Source organism: Vipera ursinii (assembly GCF_947247035.1).
Source record: "Vipera ursinii genome assembly, chromosome: 2".
Taxonomy (NCBI): Eukaryota; Metazoa; Chordata; class Lepidosauria; order Squamata; family Viperidae; genus Vipera; species Vipera ursinii.
Window position 1 is genome coordinate 112,040,420 of NC_139513.1, and position 16,796 is coordinate 112,057,215.

At 40.1% G+C, this 16,796-nt stretch overlaps 1 protein-coding gene across 1 annotated transcript in view; it reads left to right on the forward strand.

The window, feature by feature from the left end:
• Nucleotides 1-16,796, forward strand: part of LOC310634848 (testis-expressed protein 47-like) — a gene marked incomplete at both ends in the record, with an annotated part of 40,968 nt that overhangs the window by 18,189 nt on the left and 5,983 nt on the right. The window contains 2 exons of the mRNA XM_083353385.1: nucleotides 14,475-14,536; nucleotides 15,443-15,647. Coding sequence (XP_083209511.1) covers nucleotides 14,475-14,536; nucleotides 15,443-15,647 — 267 coding nt within the window. The remainder of the gene's footprint in view (nucleotides 1-14,474; nucleotides 14,537-15,442; nucleotides 15,648-16,796) is intronic.

Consider the following 16,796-nt stretch of genomic DNA (forward strand, 5'->3'; position numbering starts at 1 on the left):
GGAGATGAGAAGTATATATAGATTCTGTCACTGGAATCTTTAATAAAAGTAGTTTTAGCAACCATAATTTTAACCCTTTCGTTAAATGTCTGTGGAGATTCTCAATCATCCAAGTCATGGTTGTCCCAAAGATGCTTTTTCCAAAAGGCAATTGGACTTTCTTGGGGTTTTTTTCTTTGATAAAGTTTTGTTTCTCATCCAAGAAGCAAAATGTTTTCAAAGAAAAACAACAAGAAAGTCCAATTGCTTTTTGTAAAAAGCACCTTTGGGACCCCTTGGTTAGGACTACCTTGAAGGACTGACTTTGAAGCCCCAGATGGCCTAGGAACCCTATATTCCAAGGCCAGTTACTCCTAAGGAACTTAAACTAGTAGGGGAAAACTGACTTACAACTAGCTTTTCAGGATCTGCACAAATGGGTGGAACTACACATGTACATTAATCACATGTGTTCATTACACATGTTCATTGTACAGACATTAAATAATAGACTGTTTCTCAAGATTTCAGAACAAAAACATCTACCCACAAAATCAGGTACAATAATAGTGTTACAGTGTAACTTTTTTCTTTTTCTTTTTTCGTTTCGTTTCTTTTTCTTTATATAAGGTAATACTAATAGCAATGTTGAAGCCAGGGAAGTTGTAATATGTCCACTTTTGTTTTTAATTGTATATTCAATAAAATTTGTTTTAAAAAGATAGTGTTTGATGTCTGAAAAGATTGCTTACGATCACAATTGAGCCTAAAATTTCTGTTGCTAGGTGAGACAGTTGTTAAGTGAAATTTGCTCCATTTTACAACTTTTCCTGCCAAAGTTGTTAAGTGAATCACTTAGGTTTTTAAGTTAGTGACATGGTTGTTAAGTGAATCTGGCTTCCCATTGACCTTGTTTGTCAGAAAGTTGCAAAAGGTGAACGCATATCGTTGCCCCCCCCAAGGATACTGAAACCGTCATAAATATGAGACAGCTGCCAATTTTGATCACGTGACCCACGTGACCCATGGGCATGCTGCAATGGTCGTAAGTGTGAAAAATGGTCCTACGTCACTTTTTTCAGTGCCGTTGTAAATTTGAAGGGTCATTAAACAAACTGTTGTAATTCAAGGACTACCTGCAAATGGGAGTAACTCTGGAATTATAGCAACATTTAAAATACTTCTCCCACCTCTTCTCAGTTACATCCTTGGGGTGAGCCAACTAAGTCACAGCCATTTTATCACACAACCTGGACTCTAAGCTCTTGTAATTTATAGCCTGGAGAAATTGCTCCTGCTTAATTATAACAGGAAAGCTTGTATTCTAGAACAAGCTACACTTAGTTGCTAGAAGACATTTGGGGAAAAGACAGAGGAAAAATGACCTTTTTAGTAAAGGAATTAATTAAATTGACCTTCTTATTAAAGGAATACAAAGGAATTATTGAGTCTGTCAGTTAGACCTCTATAACTGTCTGGTTTTGCACCGCAATCAAACAAGACAGATACAGGCTTCAGTGGATAGTTAGGACTGCAGAAAAAACAATTGCAACCAGCCTGCCTTCTATTGAGGACCTGTATACTGCGTGAGCCAAAAAGAGGGCTGTGAAAATATCTACAGACCCCTGACATCCTGGACATAAACTTCTTTCAACTTCTTCCTTCATGATGACACTATAGGGCATTGCACACCAGACACAAGGACAATTTTTTCCCCATGCCATCACTCTGCTAAACAACTAATTCCCACAACACTGTCAAACTACCTAGTAGGGCTGTATTACTATTATTCTTCTCATCTTTCCTATTACCTATCTCCATATCTTCTTATGACCATAACTTTGTTGTTTGTATCTTATGGTTTATTTAGTATCCTAGTATGATTTATGCTGTTTGCTTATTTAGCATATAATAATAATAATAATAATAATAATAATAATAATAATAATAATAATAATAATAATAATAATAATAAAAAGTTGGAAGGGACCTTGGAGGTCATCTAGTCCAACCCCCTGCTCAGGCAGGAAACCTTATACCATTTCAGGCAAATGGCTGTCCAGTCTCTTCTTAAAAACCTCCAGTGTTGGAGCATTCACCACCTCTGGAGGCAGGTTGTTCCACTGGTTAATTGTTCTAACTGTCAGGAAGTTTCTCCTTAGTTCTAGGTTGCTTCTATCCTTGACTAGTTTCCATCCATTGCTTCTTGTCCTGCTTTCAGGTGCTTTGGAGAATAGCTTGACTCCTTCTTCTTTGTGGTAGCCCCTGAGATATTGGAACACTGCTATCATGTCACCCCCTCACCCTTCTCTTCATTAAACTACACATACCCAATTCCAGCAACCGTTCCCTATATGTTTTAGCCTCCAGCCCCCTAATCATCTTTGTTGCTCTTCTCTGTACCCTTTCTAGAGTCTCGACATCTTTTTTACATCGTGGTGACCAAAACTGGATGCAGTATTCCAGGTGTGGCCTTACCAAAGCATTGTAAAGTGGTATTAGTACTTCACTTGATCTTGATTCTATCCCTCTGTTAATGCAGCCTAGCACTGTGTTGGCTTTTTTGGCAGCTGCAGCACACTGCTGGCTCATATTGAAGTGATTGTCTACTAAGACTCCAAGATCCCTCTCACAGTTACTACTATTGAGCAAGGTACCACCTATACTATACCTATGCATTTGTTTTTTCCTGCCTAAATGTAGAACCTTACTTTTTTCACCATTTAATTTCATTTTGTTAGATAGTGCCCAGTGTTCGAGTCTGTCCAGATCCTTCTGTATCTTATGCCTATCTTCTGGAGTATTGGCTATTCCTGCCAGCTTGGTGTCATCTGCAAATTTGATGAGTTCCCCATCTATCCCCTCATCCAAATCATTAATGAAGATATTGAAGAGCACTGGGCCCAGAACAGAGGCCTGGGGCACCCCACTACACACTTCCTTCCATGTAGTTGCGGTTCCATTGAGGACCACATGCTGAGTACGGCCTGTCAGCCAGCTATGAATCCATCTGGTGGTAATGCTATCTAACCCACATTTTTCTATCTTATCAAGTAGTAGGTTGTGATCTACTTTATCAAATGCCTTACTGAAGTCCAAGTAAATCATATCTACAGCATTCCTCTGGTCCACTAGTTTTGTCACTTGGTCAAAGAATGTAATAAGATTTGTCTGGCATGATCTGTTTTTGACAAACCCATGTTGGCTTTTAGTGATGACTTTGTATCAAGGTGTTCGCTGATTTGTTGTTTGATTATCTTTTCCAGAATCTTCACAGGTATTGAGGTCAGGCTGATAGGTCTGTAGTTTCCTAGATCTATTTTTTCCCCTTTTTTGAAGATGGGAACTACATCAGCTCTCTTCCAGTCCTCTGGTAGTTCCCCAGTGCTCCAGGATCTTTGAAAAATATAGTTCAGTGGTTCTGAGATCACGTCTGCCAGTTCCTTGAGAACCTTGGGGTGTAATCCATCTGGTCCTGGTGATTTGAACTCGTCTAGGCTGGACAGGTGCTCACTTACCAAACTTGCGTTTCTATTCTGTTTTTTATGGCACTGGTTTGGGTAGGTTGGACTGTTTTTTCCCATTGTGTAAAGACAGATGCAAAAAATGAATTAAATAGTTCTGCTTTCTCCCTATTGCTTGTCACCTTCTTGCCACTTTCACCCACTAATGGACCAATCATTTCCTTAACTTTTTTCTTGTTTTTTATATGTTGAAAGAAGCATTTTTTGTTATTTTTGACTTTGGTCACAAGCCTTAGTTCATTTTGAGCCTTTGAGCTTCCCTCGCTTCATCTTTGCAGGCACGGGCTGTTTGCTGATATTCTAACTTAGTTATATGCCCCTCTTTCCAATTCTTATACTTGTCCTTTTTATCTTTCAATTTATCAGAGAGTTCTTTATGCAGCCATGCTGGTTTCTTTTGAGAGCTGTTATTTTTCTTCTTTGTTGGTATTGTACTAGTCTGGGCCTTTATTATCTCACTTTTCAAAATTTCCCAAGCTTCTTGAGTTGTTTTCCCCTTTAGGATTCTCATCCATGGAATTCTTCCCATGGTCTCTCTAAGTTTATTGAAATTAACTCTTTTAAAGTCCAAGACTCTAGTTTGGCTGTGTTCTATTGCTTGTGCCTCCAGAATGTTGAATTCCAATATTGCATGATCACTTCCCCCCAAGGTTCCTGTGGCTTCGACACTATCACTAAGTGTTGTATCACTAAGTGTTGTATCTTATGATTTATGATGAATGTATTTTTATGATGACTATGATCATGATTTATCACTTGTTGCTTGTATGTGCACTGAGAGCTTATGCACCAGAGACAATTTCCTTGTATGTCCAATCACACTTGGCCTATAAAGAATTCTAAAAGCAAAACAAGGAAAAAAACAACAGGGAAAGCTGTTGTTGCTTATCCCATTAAGTCCAGCTATTGGTAGTTACAGAGAAAAAGAACAGTATTCCCACCACCTAAATATGCTTCGCTATCTAGAGAAACAGCTTCGTCGTAAGATAAGATGTTCGACTGCCTACACCTAACAGAAGTCATTTGCTGAAAACTGCACTACATCCCAGGGCCTGGTGTTCAAGAGCAAAGCTGTTATGAGGCTGCATCATAACCAAGGAGTAATTTCAAAGAAGATTGCCTCTCTGGGACTACCTTAGGCAGGTCTTGGAGAATAACATCTTTGAGAAAATCAATTACTATGCATCATTCCATGGTACATTTTAGATTGGTGGCTATAACAAACTTTTACAGGTATAGAAGGCTGGTTAAAATGTTCTCACTCTCAAGATCCTGGTTGATTTGTAGACTAATGGAGGTGATCCATTTACACTATAACTTCCAAACATTTCTTTCTTCACAATTGGTCCCTTGGTTTATTGTGGAAGCTGAGAGTAATGAAGCAGTCAGGGCATCCAGTGAAACAAAATGGAGAAATTGTCAGGATAGATCAGAGTGAGCCCAATTGAACGCTCATCTGGAGACCTACTTCAGAGCATTGATAATAGAAAAGAGTGCTTATTTCTCTGACATCAATGCATCCACGCTGAACAGCCACCATTCTTATATATGGTGAGGCATCTCCTTCACCAAGATGTTGGAGGAGGTGAGGATCTGGAACAATGGGTGGCTCATCATAAACCATTCTTTGCAGAGAAACTTGACTAGATTAAGTTTGACTTGTAATTCAGTATTGCGCAAATCGTAGGGATGTAGCTTCATTAATTCTTTGTCTACTATTTTGAACTGTTTTCAGTTTGTAGACAATGTGTGTGGAGAGATGAGGATTATTACCTGCCTACTTGCACCTTGTGCTTTCTAAATTGCAAATGAAAATTTCTAAATTGCAAATGGGAAGTGATCAATAGTCCTTATGGTGGGATACCTTAATTCTTCCCTCCAGTCTATAGAAAGTAGGGATAAATACTTGATTGAAGTATTTAAGTACTTGAATCACAGGAAATATAATTGTATATGTTAGCCTCATTCGATTTATAGGAAAGGTGGATGATTGCAATCCTAGGGGCCTGTAATCCCCTGAATTAATATTATGTATTGGGACTGAATTGCTTTCACCTAGGAGGAGAGGGGACTACAAAACTATTTAACTATCTACTATCTCAATAGAGACTTATCCTGGAACTTAGATGTAACAATACTAACTCTTCTGGCCCCTTTTAATTCCTCCATCCATAATTCCAGAATGATGCCTTCAGGGTAGCAATTTGAAGTTTTCCATATATATATTGAGCAAGTTATTCTTTGTTTATTTAGAAGAGTGCAATCAGTACAGTAATCTTGAAGGTTGCTTAAGTTCAATAATGGCCTGGATGAAGGAAAAGAAGCTGAAATTAAGCCCAAGCAAAATGGAGGTTCTCTTGATGAATAGACAATTGGATGTAGGAAATAAGGTTCAGCCTCTTTCATAAAAATCCACATTTCCCCTGAAATAACAAATCTGCTGCCTGGGTGTATTCCTTGATTCTCAGATGACACTGAATTCACTGGACCCCACTACTGAATGCTCTTTCCAAAATATTGGTTAGAATGCTAGCTTTGGCTGTCCTGAAGCCACTGTCTAAGTTTTGGTTACATCCCATCTTGCTTATGGGTGTATATGCTTCAGAGCTACTTTTGGAAAAAGTTCTGCATGTTGCAGCTGATGTAAAATGCAATGCCTACCCTATTATAATGTGTGTGTGATACAGGGATCAGATGAACTATATGTGCCAAGAGTTACAAGTCAGGTATTGTTTTTTGCACTTAAATTCTAAAAGACTGCTTTTTTCTGTCATGAACTCAGTCATTAAATCTGAAGAAGAGGTTCATCTTTCTGGTATGCAGAAGTCAATCTCTCAGGTTGCTGCAGTACTATGGCATGCATTCCCCTGGCAACTGCATTTAGCTCTGAAATAAGTGAAAATTGTTAATGATTCAGAGGACAAAAGGCATTTTTTTCACACACTGACTATGCCTATTTTTGAACTACAGGACGCACACTTTTAAGCAGGTGGAGAATAAGAACAACAACCCTCTTCTTGGCACTCACAGGTTTTTGAAATGTGAAGGGAAGGATAATGTAGTAGCTTACGTTCCTTTCTTTGTGATGGAAATAGTTCATTTAACTGGCAAAGGCTAGAAAGAGATTTGTTCCCATGCAAGATTGAAATTTTTCAAAAACAGGCTGCTTTGCTATGATGTGGATTCCAAAGTGACCCTTCCTAAATATCAGATTATATTACAAGAAGCTGCTGTGTTCTGTTTTTGGAGTTCTGAATGTCTGTCTCTATTTCTCATGTTCTTTTTTGTGAGAAATGCCACTATTTGATCACCTTGCATGTATTTTCTGTAATTTAAAGAAGAGTTCTGAAGGTGATTGGTTGAACTTCCTGATCTCTGGTGATGGCTGGGATTTGAAGTCTCCAGATATTCTCATGAGATTCTAGTTTTCTTTTGAATGAATTGGGCTAATGCCCTTTATTTGTACAGTTGCTTTTTCATTTTTTGAAGCTTGTCTTCCTGATGAGCATCCCAGCTTACCATTTACATATATCTCACTCTTTGACTGAATTTTCAAACATTTAGAAAGTCACATTACTAGATGGATTATAAATTAGGCCTTTTAAAAATGCATTTTAGTAGCAAACAACTTGCTCCCCAAATAATCTTTTTCTTAGTAAATTAAATTATATTGTTTAAACATTGCCTCCTTTCATGATCAACTTAATTATATAAGGTAAATAAAAGAGCAAATAACATTGGTGATCTCTTTAATCCATGCAGTGAAGAGAGTGTCTTGGGCACAGTGCTTGTATTCTACAGGTAGTCCTCAGGTTACAACCATTTGTTCAGGGACCATTCAAAGTTATGGCTGGAGTGAATGAGTGAGACTTATGACTGGTGCTAAGAATTCCAGCTATCACAGCATCCCCATAGACATGTGATGGAAAATGGGTGCTCACTGCTCAGCGCAAATTATGATGCTGCAGTGAGCTGTGGTCACATGATTGCGATTTCTGACATAACCAGCTTCCATAAACAAAGTAAATGAAGAAGCTGATCAGAGGTCACTCCCACTTCTGCCATTTTTTCAGGTGCTGGGTAGCACTTGTGGGTCTATATGACAATCCGCTGCAGCCAACTCATCATGGCCAACTCACTACGGCCATCTTGCCATGGCTAACTTGCTGCAACCAAGTTGCCGCAGCCAACTCGCTGTGGGACAACTTTCTGTGGGACAAGAGTTACACCAATATCAAAGAAATAGTGGAATAGAATCATTAAAGAAAGGATGCAAAAGAATGAAATGTGAATGACAAAAATTAAAAAAAATAATTATTATTTTAAATAATTAAATTGAATTGTTGAATTGTCCAATGATGAGTTGTCCCATGACAAGTTAGTCATGGTAAGTTGAGTAACCATTAATGGAACAACTGTCTGGATGGATTAGCTGCTTAAATACTGTACATACAAATTGTTTAGATGACAATATACCCATTTGTCTAAAGTGTCTGATGGTGAGTTGTCCCTTGGCAAGTTGGTTATGGTGAGTTGGTTGTGGCAAGTTGGCTGCAATGAATTGGCTGTGACAAGTTGTGCCATTCCACATCCTGCTTGCCTGGGACTCCTGCCTCTTCCTGCTTAATGATCTGCGCAGTCCTGGGGTTATGGTGGCAAGTTGCAAGGACTGCAGAGATTGCTATCACTAAGCAATGCAGCCATGTGACATGGTGCATTATGACCACTTTGCTTAGTGATGGAAATTCTGTCCCAATTGCCATTGTAAAACTATCTGTATAGTAACTGAGAGCTAGTGTGAAAAGTCAGGGACAGTTTTACAAATTGAGCTAAAAATTGTGTGTTTACTAGTGTCTATCAATTCTGCAAAGAATTTATATTAACTCTTGTTGACAACCGATAGAACTGAATACTGAATGTGTTAACTAGACTTTTGAAATACAGTGTGGTACCCATGTAAATGACTATGAAACAATTGAACCCCCACTTTAGAATAACCAGGGCTTTTTTTGTAAAAGAAAAAGGTGCCGGAACTCACACATGTCATACAACCTGCCTTGCCTACCCTACAAAGGTTCCATCCCAAAAAGGTGCCGGAACTCCGTTCTGAGCGTTCTATGAGAAAAAAAGCCCTGAGAATAACCATTAATGGAACAACTGTCTGAATGGATTAGCTGCTTAAATACTGTACATACAAATTGTTTAGATAAAAATATACCCATTTGTCTAAAGTGTATTAGAAAACAGGCACTCTGTTTAGCAAATCTGCAGCCAGCTCATGCCTCAGCTTTACTCTGTATGTAAGAAGCATTTTCTAATTTTGCAGGGTGGTTAGACATCATTTTATTGAGGATTCCATATTGATTACTTTTCCTAACCTAAAAGAAAGATGATGTGCTAGAAACAGATACCTATATGACGAATGAATCGTAGGAAAAAAATGTCTCTGTAATAGATACTAGATACACACCCTCTCTATGAAAATAAGTGATGTTATTTCTTCACGGTTATTTCTGGCTTTTTTCTTTTTCGTTTCCCTCTTGGAAACTGTTGGATTTTGTGGAAACTTTGCTGAATATCCTCTCTTCTAGCCTCAAGCATGTTTGTGGACAATCTAACTTCGATAACACACCTAGCTAATGATATTGTATTTCGTTTCCTGCTTAAAAATGATTTGAACTGCATTTCCATGCCATGTGTCTCTAGGCCTTCTTACTTACAGCACTGGTTCAAACTTTAAAATCTCAACAGAAACTGCTATGATTCTTTATAATGGCAGACTTAATGTCTACGGAGATTCTCAATCATCCGAGCCATGGCTGACTCAAGGTGCTTTTTTTTTTTTTTGCAAAAGGGAACTGGACTGTCTTTGTTTTTCTTGACAACGTTTCGCTTCTCATGCAAGAAGCTTCTTCAGCTCTGAACTAAGAAGCTTCTTGAATGAGAAGCAAAACATCTTCAAGGAAAAAGAAAGTCCAGTTGCCTTTGGGGAAGAAAAGCACCTTTGAGTCAGCCATGACTGAGAATCTCCAAAGACATTTAAGTCTGCCAAAAGCACATTGGGGACAATGGCAGACTTAGTTTAGACCTTTTAACAATTCAGGTTTTTGGAAAGTTTATAGCAGGGATCTTCAAACTTGGCCCTTTTATGACTTGTGGACTTCAACTCCCAGAATTCCTCAGCCAGGCACGCTGGCTGAGGAATTCTGGGAGTTGAAGTCCACAAATCATAAAAGGGCCAAGTTTGAAGACCCCTGGTTTATAGTGTTGCTGTTGGTCTACATGGGGAGAGAAAGAGTTTGGCATATGATAAACAATATTTCTGATATTAATTCATTTGAAAGACTTATCTCATTAGGGTCTGTGTGCACCTTCATTTTTCAATAAAGGGACTCAATCACAGGGATTTTTTTCAACCCATAATCTCTATCATTATAAACCATTATGAGCAATATAAAATTATAGAACATTGGACCAGCACTGGGATTAAGAAAGGAAATGCTACTGCGTTTGGCTATGAGAAGATGACAGTAAACTGGGGAGGAAGAGAATCTATTTTTTGCTACCGTTATTATGGATGCAATAAAGGTAGTCCTCAACTTACAACAGTTTGTTTAGTGACTGTTCAAAGTTACAACAGCACTGAAAAAGTGACTTATGACCATTATTCACACTTATGACTGTTGCAGCATCTCCATGGTCATATGATCAAGACTTAGATGCTTTGCAACTGACTCATACTTACGACCGTTGCTGTGTCCCAGGATCATGTAATCCTCTTTTGCAACCTTCCGACAAGCAAAGTCAGTGGGGAAGCCGGATTCACTTAACAACGGTGTTACTAATTAAACACCTGCAGTGATTCACTTGGCAAGAAAAGTCGTAAAATGGGGCAAAACTGACTTAACAAATGTCTCACTTAGCAACAGAGATTTTGGGTTCAATTGTGGTCGTAAGTAGAGGACTATCTGGACAACTGTTGCAGTTGACTGGAACGAGCTAGGAATGGCTAAAAGGTTAAATGTCAGGATGTAGGACAAATAAAAACCAAAGCCTGGATTGTCCTTCCTGCAAGAACTGTGAACTCCTGATCATAGTTTAACTTGTTTAACTCCTGATCATAGTTTAACTTGTATGGGGGAACAGGATAGAACGGAAATAAAATATGTACTTTGGAAGCAAGTACTGTATGTACTATAAAAGCTCTCAGCTTCATAGTGTGGCAAGGAAGAAAAGGGGGCAGCTCCCTCTGCTGACAGAAGTACTACCATGCGCAAGAGATAAATGATACAAGGCACAAGGAGAACCTATTTTCTAAAACCACCAAGTAGCCGGGTGGCTGCAGCATGTCTGTTTGCGCAATGGATTCTGAATGGTGGAGGCAGAGAAAGAAAAAACTGGAAGTTTCCCCTCTGAGAAGATTTTATTGTTCCTTTGTTTATATAGTTTTATTTATATAGTTTATTTATATTATATATAGCTTATTTATATATATATATACTAAACTATATTATATATATAGTGTGTGTGTATATATGTATATATGTGTGTGTGTGTATATATATATATATATATATATATATATATATATATATATATATATATATATATATATATATATATATATATATATATATATATATATATATATATATATATATATTTGTTTTCTGAGGTTTTCGCGGGTGCCTGTATGTGGATCCTTGGTTTTTCGGGTTTTTCCCCGCGTAGAATTAAAGGTGTAGGCGCAACGTTTCGACGGAATCCCATCCGTCATCATCAGGCTTCTGCTTCCTTCTTCTGGGAGAAGCATGTGGCTGTTTGTTCCTCTTTTTTAAACTGCCAGAGGGGGTGTGTTCTGTGGAGGTGTGCTCTGATTGGGTAGGGGACCAAGTGTGTTCTGATTGGGTGGGAGTGTGTTTTGAATGGTGGGTGTGTTCTGATTGGGTGGGGGTGTGTTCTGAGTGGATGGGCTGGTCTCAGCTGCCAGCTCCAGACCTGAGCTGGTGAGTTGTGCTGCTTTTGTTCGGCTTCGTGTTTGTGGTGGTGCCATGTTTTTATAGTGGGTGTCAGTTTGCTTATTGTGTGGTTTTATTTATATAGTTTATATAGTTGGTTTTTCTAACCCAAGGACATAATTGGGTTAGAAAACCAAGGAGTATACGAAATCCCATGCACCACCTGCCCCACCACATACATCGGACAGACCAACAGAAGAATAAGTGCATGCATTGAAGAGCACAAAAACTCACTCAGAAAGGGAGAACAAACTTCATCCCTAGTCCAACACTTTGAAGCCACGGGACATGAAATTGATTTAAAAAAAACCAAAACTATCGCCAAAATTGAACATTTTAACAACAGAATAATCAGAGAAGCCATTGAGATAGAAAAACGCCCCCACAGCATGAATAAACGAGATGATACCTCTCGTCTACCAGCCATTTGGAAACCCGCCTTGATTGACAGACGAAGCCCAACCACCAAGAATGATACCAGACCCAAACTCATGATAACATCACATGACATCACCACCACACAACCATTCAAAAAGCAAATCCGAACCCACAACGATAAAGACACACAACCACAAAACAGAAACCTAACTACAGCTGCAACATCAGCCACTTTAAACCCCTCCAAACCACACAATAAGCAAACTGACACCCACTATAAAAACATGGCACCACCACAAACACGAAGCCGAACAAAAGCAGCACAACTCACCAGCTCAGGTCTGGAGCTGGCAGGTGAGACCAGCCCATCCACTCAGAGCACACCCCCACCCAATCAGAACACACCCACCATTCAAAACACACTCCCACCCAATCAGAACACACTTGGTCCCCTACCCAATCAGAGCACACCTCCACAGAACACACCCCCTCTGGCAGTTTAAAAAAGAGGAACAAACAGCCACATGCTTCTCCCAGAAGAAGGAAGCAGAAGCCTGATGATGACGGATGGGATTCCGTTGAAACGTTGCGCCTACACCTTTAATTCTACGCGGGGAAAAACCCGAAAAACCAAGGATCCATATATATATATATATATATATATATATATATATATATATATATATATATATGAGAGAGAGAGAGAGAGAGACTCACTGGAGAAGAACCTAATGCTGGGAAAGGTTGGGGGCAAGAGAAGAAGGGGACGACAGAGAATGAATGAGGTGGCTGGATGGAGTCACTGAAGCAGTAGGCATGAGCTTAAATGGACTCCAGAAGATGGTAGAGGACAGGAAGGCCTGTCCATGGGGTCGTGATGGGTCGGACACGAGTTCACAACTAACAACAACAATTTATATAGTTACTTAGCTCTAGGTGGCAAACAATCATTATACAGTTGCCCAGTGGGTTTGCTTGAATCATCACTATGGAGAATCAAAGTGGGAGGAGTCAAGGCAGGTCTTGCTCAGAAGGAGGGAGCCAGGCAGAGTTGTGGAAATGGCTTCATGGGACTTTACGCAAAGGCAATTGCAGTGATCATGCTTGCCAAGGAAATTGGATTGGTTCAATATGAAACTTGTTCTTAAAATGTGCATGCTGTGTCTGTAGGATTGCTGTCTGAGAGTGAAGATTTGGAGCAAATCCTGGAAACTGATCAAAGAGAGAAGCAACCTGGAATTAAAAAGAAACCTTCTGACAGTGAGGACAGTTAGGCAGTGGAACAGCTTGCCCCCAGAAATCGTGGGCGCTCCATCACTGGAGATTTTTAAAAAGAGGCTAGACCAGGCTAGACCACCTCAACCCCCGGTTTGTGGACTGGTACTGGGCTGGAGCATGCCAGCAACCGGGCTGCACAAACAAGCAAAGCCCCATCCGTGGGATGCAGGCAGCACATACAACCATCACCACCACAACCACATAACCAGTCCCTGGTGCTCAAAAGGTTGGGGACCTCTGGGCTAGACAGTCACTTGTCTGAGATGGTATAGGTTCTCCTGCTTGAGCAGGGGGATGGACTAGAAGACCTCCAAGGTCCCTTCCAGCTCTATTCTATTGAAATGTCCTTGCAGGACCCTGGGGGGAATTCCTCCCCCTTGAGACCAATAGCTTTAATGTAGTCTTTGTGCTTATGTTATACCAACTGTAGATCTGTATACTATATTTTAGAAGTAAAAGCTGCAAAAGAAATCACAAAGTAGTTCCTTTTTTCTTGATGGAAGCTCCAGAAGGAAGAAAATCGTTATTTAGTAGAGTTACCAGATACCTGAACCGCGAGAGGAGGATATGGGGACCGGGGAGGAGGGGGAGGGGGACACAATTCTTGGCATCTGTGACAAAAATTACACCCCAAAGCTAATTTTTTTTTAAAAAAAGACATCTTTTTCAACATCAGAAAGATTGCTTTTCCAGTCGAAATATTTTTTCCAACAAACCTTTATTTTCAAGAATATATGCTAATGACAGTATAGAATCAATCAGGCTTGTGCCAAATTTCACCACAGAAAAGTATGAGATGTCATGTGATCTATAGATTACAGTGATCATAGATTTGAGGAGGCTGGATTCCTACTGGAATCAGGAAATAAATAATGTAGAACTTGGCTGTCAAGTCTGTCGACTGATGAGGGAAAATAAGAATCAGACAATTTACAAAGTCACAACACAAAATTTTGATTGACTACCATTGTGAAAGCAGATGGACACTATTTCATTATAAGGCTATGCTGCTGGACAGAGGACATGTGGAGAAAAAGGTGCTCTTCATTTTCATATTATTGGTTGGCAAGGAGATTTTTGCTTGGTTTACTGCCATAAATTGTGGTAACAGAAAGTCAGCAGATTATTTAGTGCAGGATGTCCAGGGGAGAAAATGGGCAGATGTCCTAATAGTTTGACAACCTTTCCCTGTGCAATAAATGATCCGGGAACAGGCTCACTGGAGCAAGATGGACACTCATCTTCAATGGCATGAGTTACTACTAATGTGATTTTTAGCATGATTTTTTTCTTGTAGTCATCCAGTGATGTGTTCTACTCTCTCCTACGGGATCTGAGGGACATGGAACAGCAGAAGAGGTAAGCCATTATTTCTCTTAAAGCCGAAAGCTTCCCCCCCCCCACCATGCCTTCTAATTCTAATGAAAAGTTTTGCTTTGAGACCCTAAAATGCATTTTGCACTTGTGGGACACAGGACCCAGATTTTTAGTGCTGAATATTTTTGGCCGACAATCCTTTTGGTTTCCCAAATGTTCTTGCTCATTTGTGGAGCAACCTTGCTCCAGCTAATTACCTTACAAATGTGTGAAGGCATTAGAGAACCATTTATGTTATTTATTTGACAGAAAAGTGAGATTAAGATATAAACTGTAATTCTGGCCAGACTTAAAACTCCATATGCAGCCAGATGCTTGATTCTGAAAAAAGATGGGCCACTGACATAACAAATGATGATACGTTATTGTGATGACTAGTTGTGTGAATAAACTGTCATGCCTGAATAGAGCTTTTCTGTCACCAAATGGAACCATTTTTCCTGTTATCATGGATGACACCTGGTGCCTGAGTGAGGAATATTTGAATAAGTGACATCCACATATTTGTCAACATGCCAAAACAGTTCCAGGGTGCCAGATTCTTACAGGAAAACCCCGATTCTCTCTAATGTTTATACTACACATGGGAATACATTTTTGTCTTTGTATATTTTGCCTTATTTCCCTCTTGAAGCCTAAGAAATGCCTTAATTTCTAGAGAAAAGAAAGAATTCTCTATTAAGGCATTATTAATATTCTCTGTGTGTAAATCTCTGTCTGTTTCTGCCTGGAATGAGGCTGCTTCATTGCCTTTTGCTCCAAAGGAGAAGTCTGACTACTTTATCTTCTCCAAGCAGGAGGAAGTGCTTGTCCTCTCTCACTGGTACCTAAAGCGACTTTGTCCTGATCCACTTTTTTGTGGGGGGTGGGTGGGCGGATCTATTTCAGAGTGCTAGTCCTGGATGCTAAGATCCTGGTAGTGTCCCACAATCTCCCTGCTCGACTCTTCCCACAATGGAGCTATAAAGTGTTGAATCTACCGGAGAAATACCTGAACTACGAGACTTCTCACGAGGAGCCAGTGGAGGCTACCATCTCTGAATGCCTCACTGCACTCTTGAAACTGGGCAAACATCTGCTGAAGTATCCCAAGGTATAGCTTCTCCAGCTGTTTTCAGAATGACTTGAAGAATCCTTAAGCCTCTTCCATATCCATGGTTACCACCTGAGGCCTGAGAAGGTGCTGGTAACTGTGGCCGATGATTCACCCTGTGAGACACACTTCTCATACATCTAAAGACTTGTGCCCTAACCAGTCTTCTTCACTAAATGCAGTGAAACTGAAGTCACTTATTGGTGCTGCTCATTGGGGGGGGGGGAAGATGGAGGTTGTGCCTAGCAAGAGAGTTCCAGGGAAGGAGAGGCTATTTATTTATAAAACAAATTGATATGGCTGCCCAATGCATGCGTGCTGATTCTGGGGAGTTTCCAACATTAAAATTTCGCATTGTGAGAACCCATAAACACCCTACCCATCCTCCTGGCAGTGGCAACAACCACACAGTCACACCAGCCACTTGTTCAGCTCCATATCAACCTGGATCCCCAGGCTCACTGACAAAACTATGTTTTAAGGGCTTTGCAGAAAAATACCAAGATGGAGGCCAATTTTACCTCAGGAGAGTGATATTCCAAAAGAAGGGATCCACCACAGAAAAAGCTTTTTCTTGGCCCCACATTTTATGTAGCGGTCCCACACCTACCCTCAGCAGCATTTTCCTTGGCCCCACATTTTATGTAGCGGTCCCACACCTACCCTCAGCAGCATGCAATATAATCAACAAATATCTGGAATAATGCAAGGTGGGGGAAGAGGATAGGGGGCCTAACTTTATGAAGGTGGGAAGGGAGACCCAGAGTCTGCAGCCATATGACAGTGACAGTGAGGCAAAGGCTCACCCTTGCAGTGAAGGTCTTGCACATGACAGAGCCAGTTGTTCCCACCTATCATCTCTGGGATTGAAATTTTAGGGATATGTAGGTTTTTGCCTTCACTGCTGTGGTGCCTCTCAGAATTGGTGCTTCATTCCCACCCACCCACCCACTCCACAAACAATAGCTATCATTTCTTTCTGATGGAGATTTTCAACTAAAGTATGGTAGAAGGTTTTTTTCCCCCCTTCTCCATGTCTTTTTCCTTAAAAGATAAAAGGTATTTGACCTGGCAGCACTGCTACCTAGCATCACGGCTATTTGGTGTCCTGATGATTCTTACAGGGAGGAAGCATCTAGATTTGGAGCA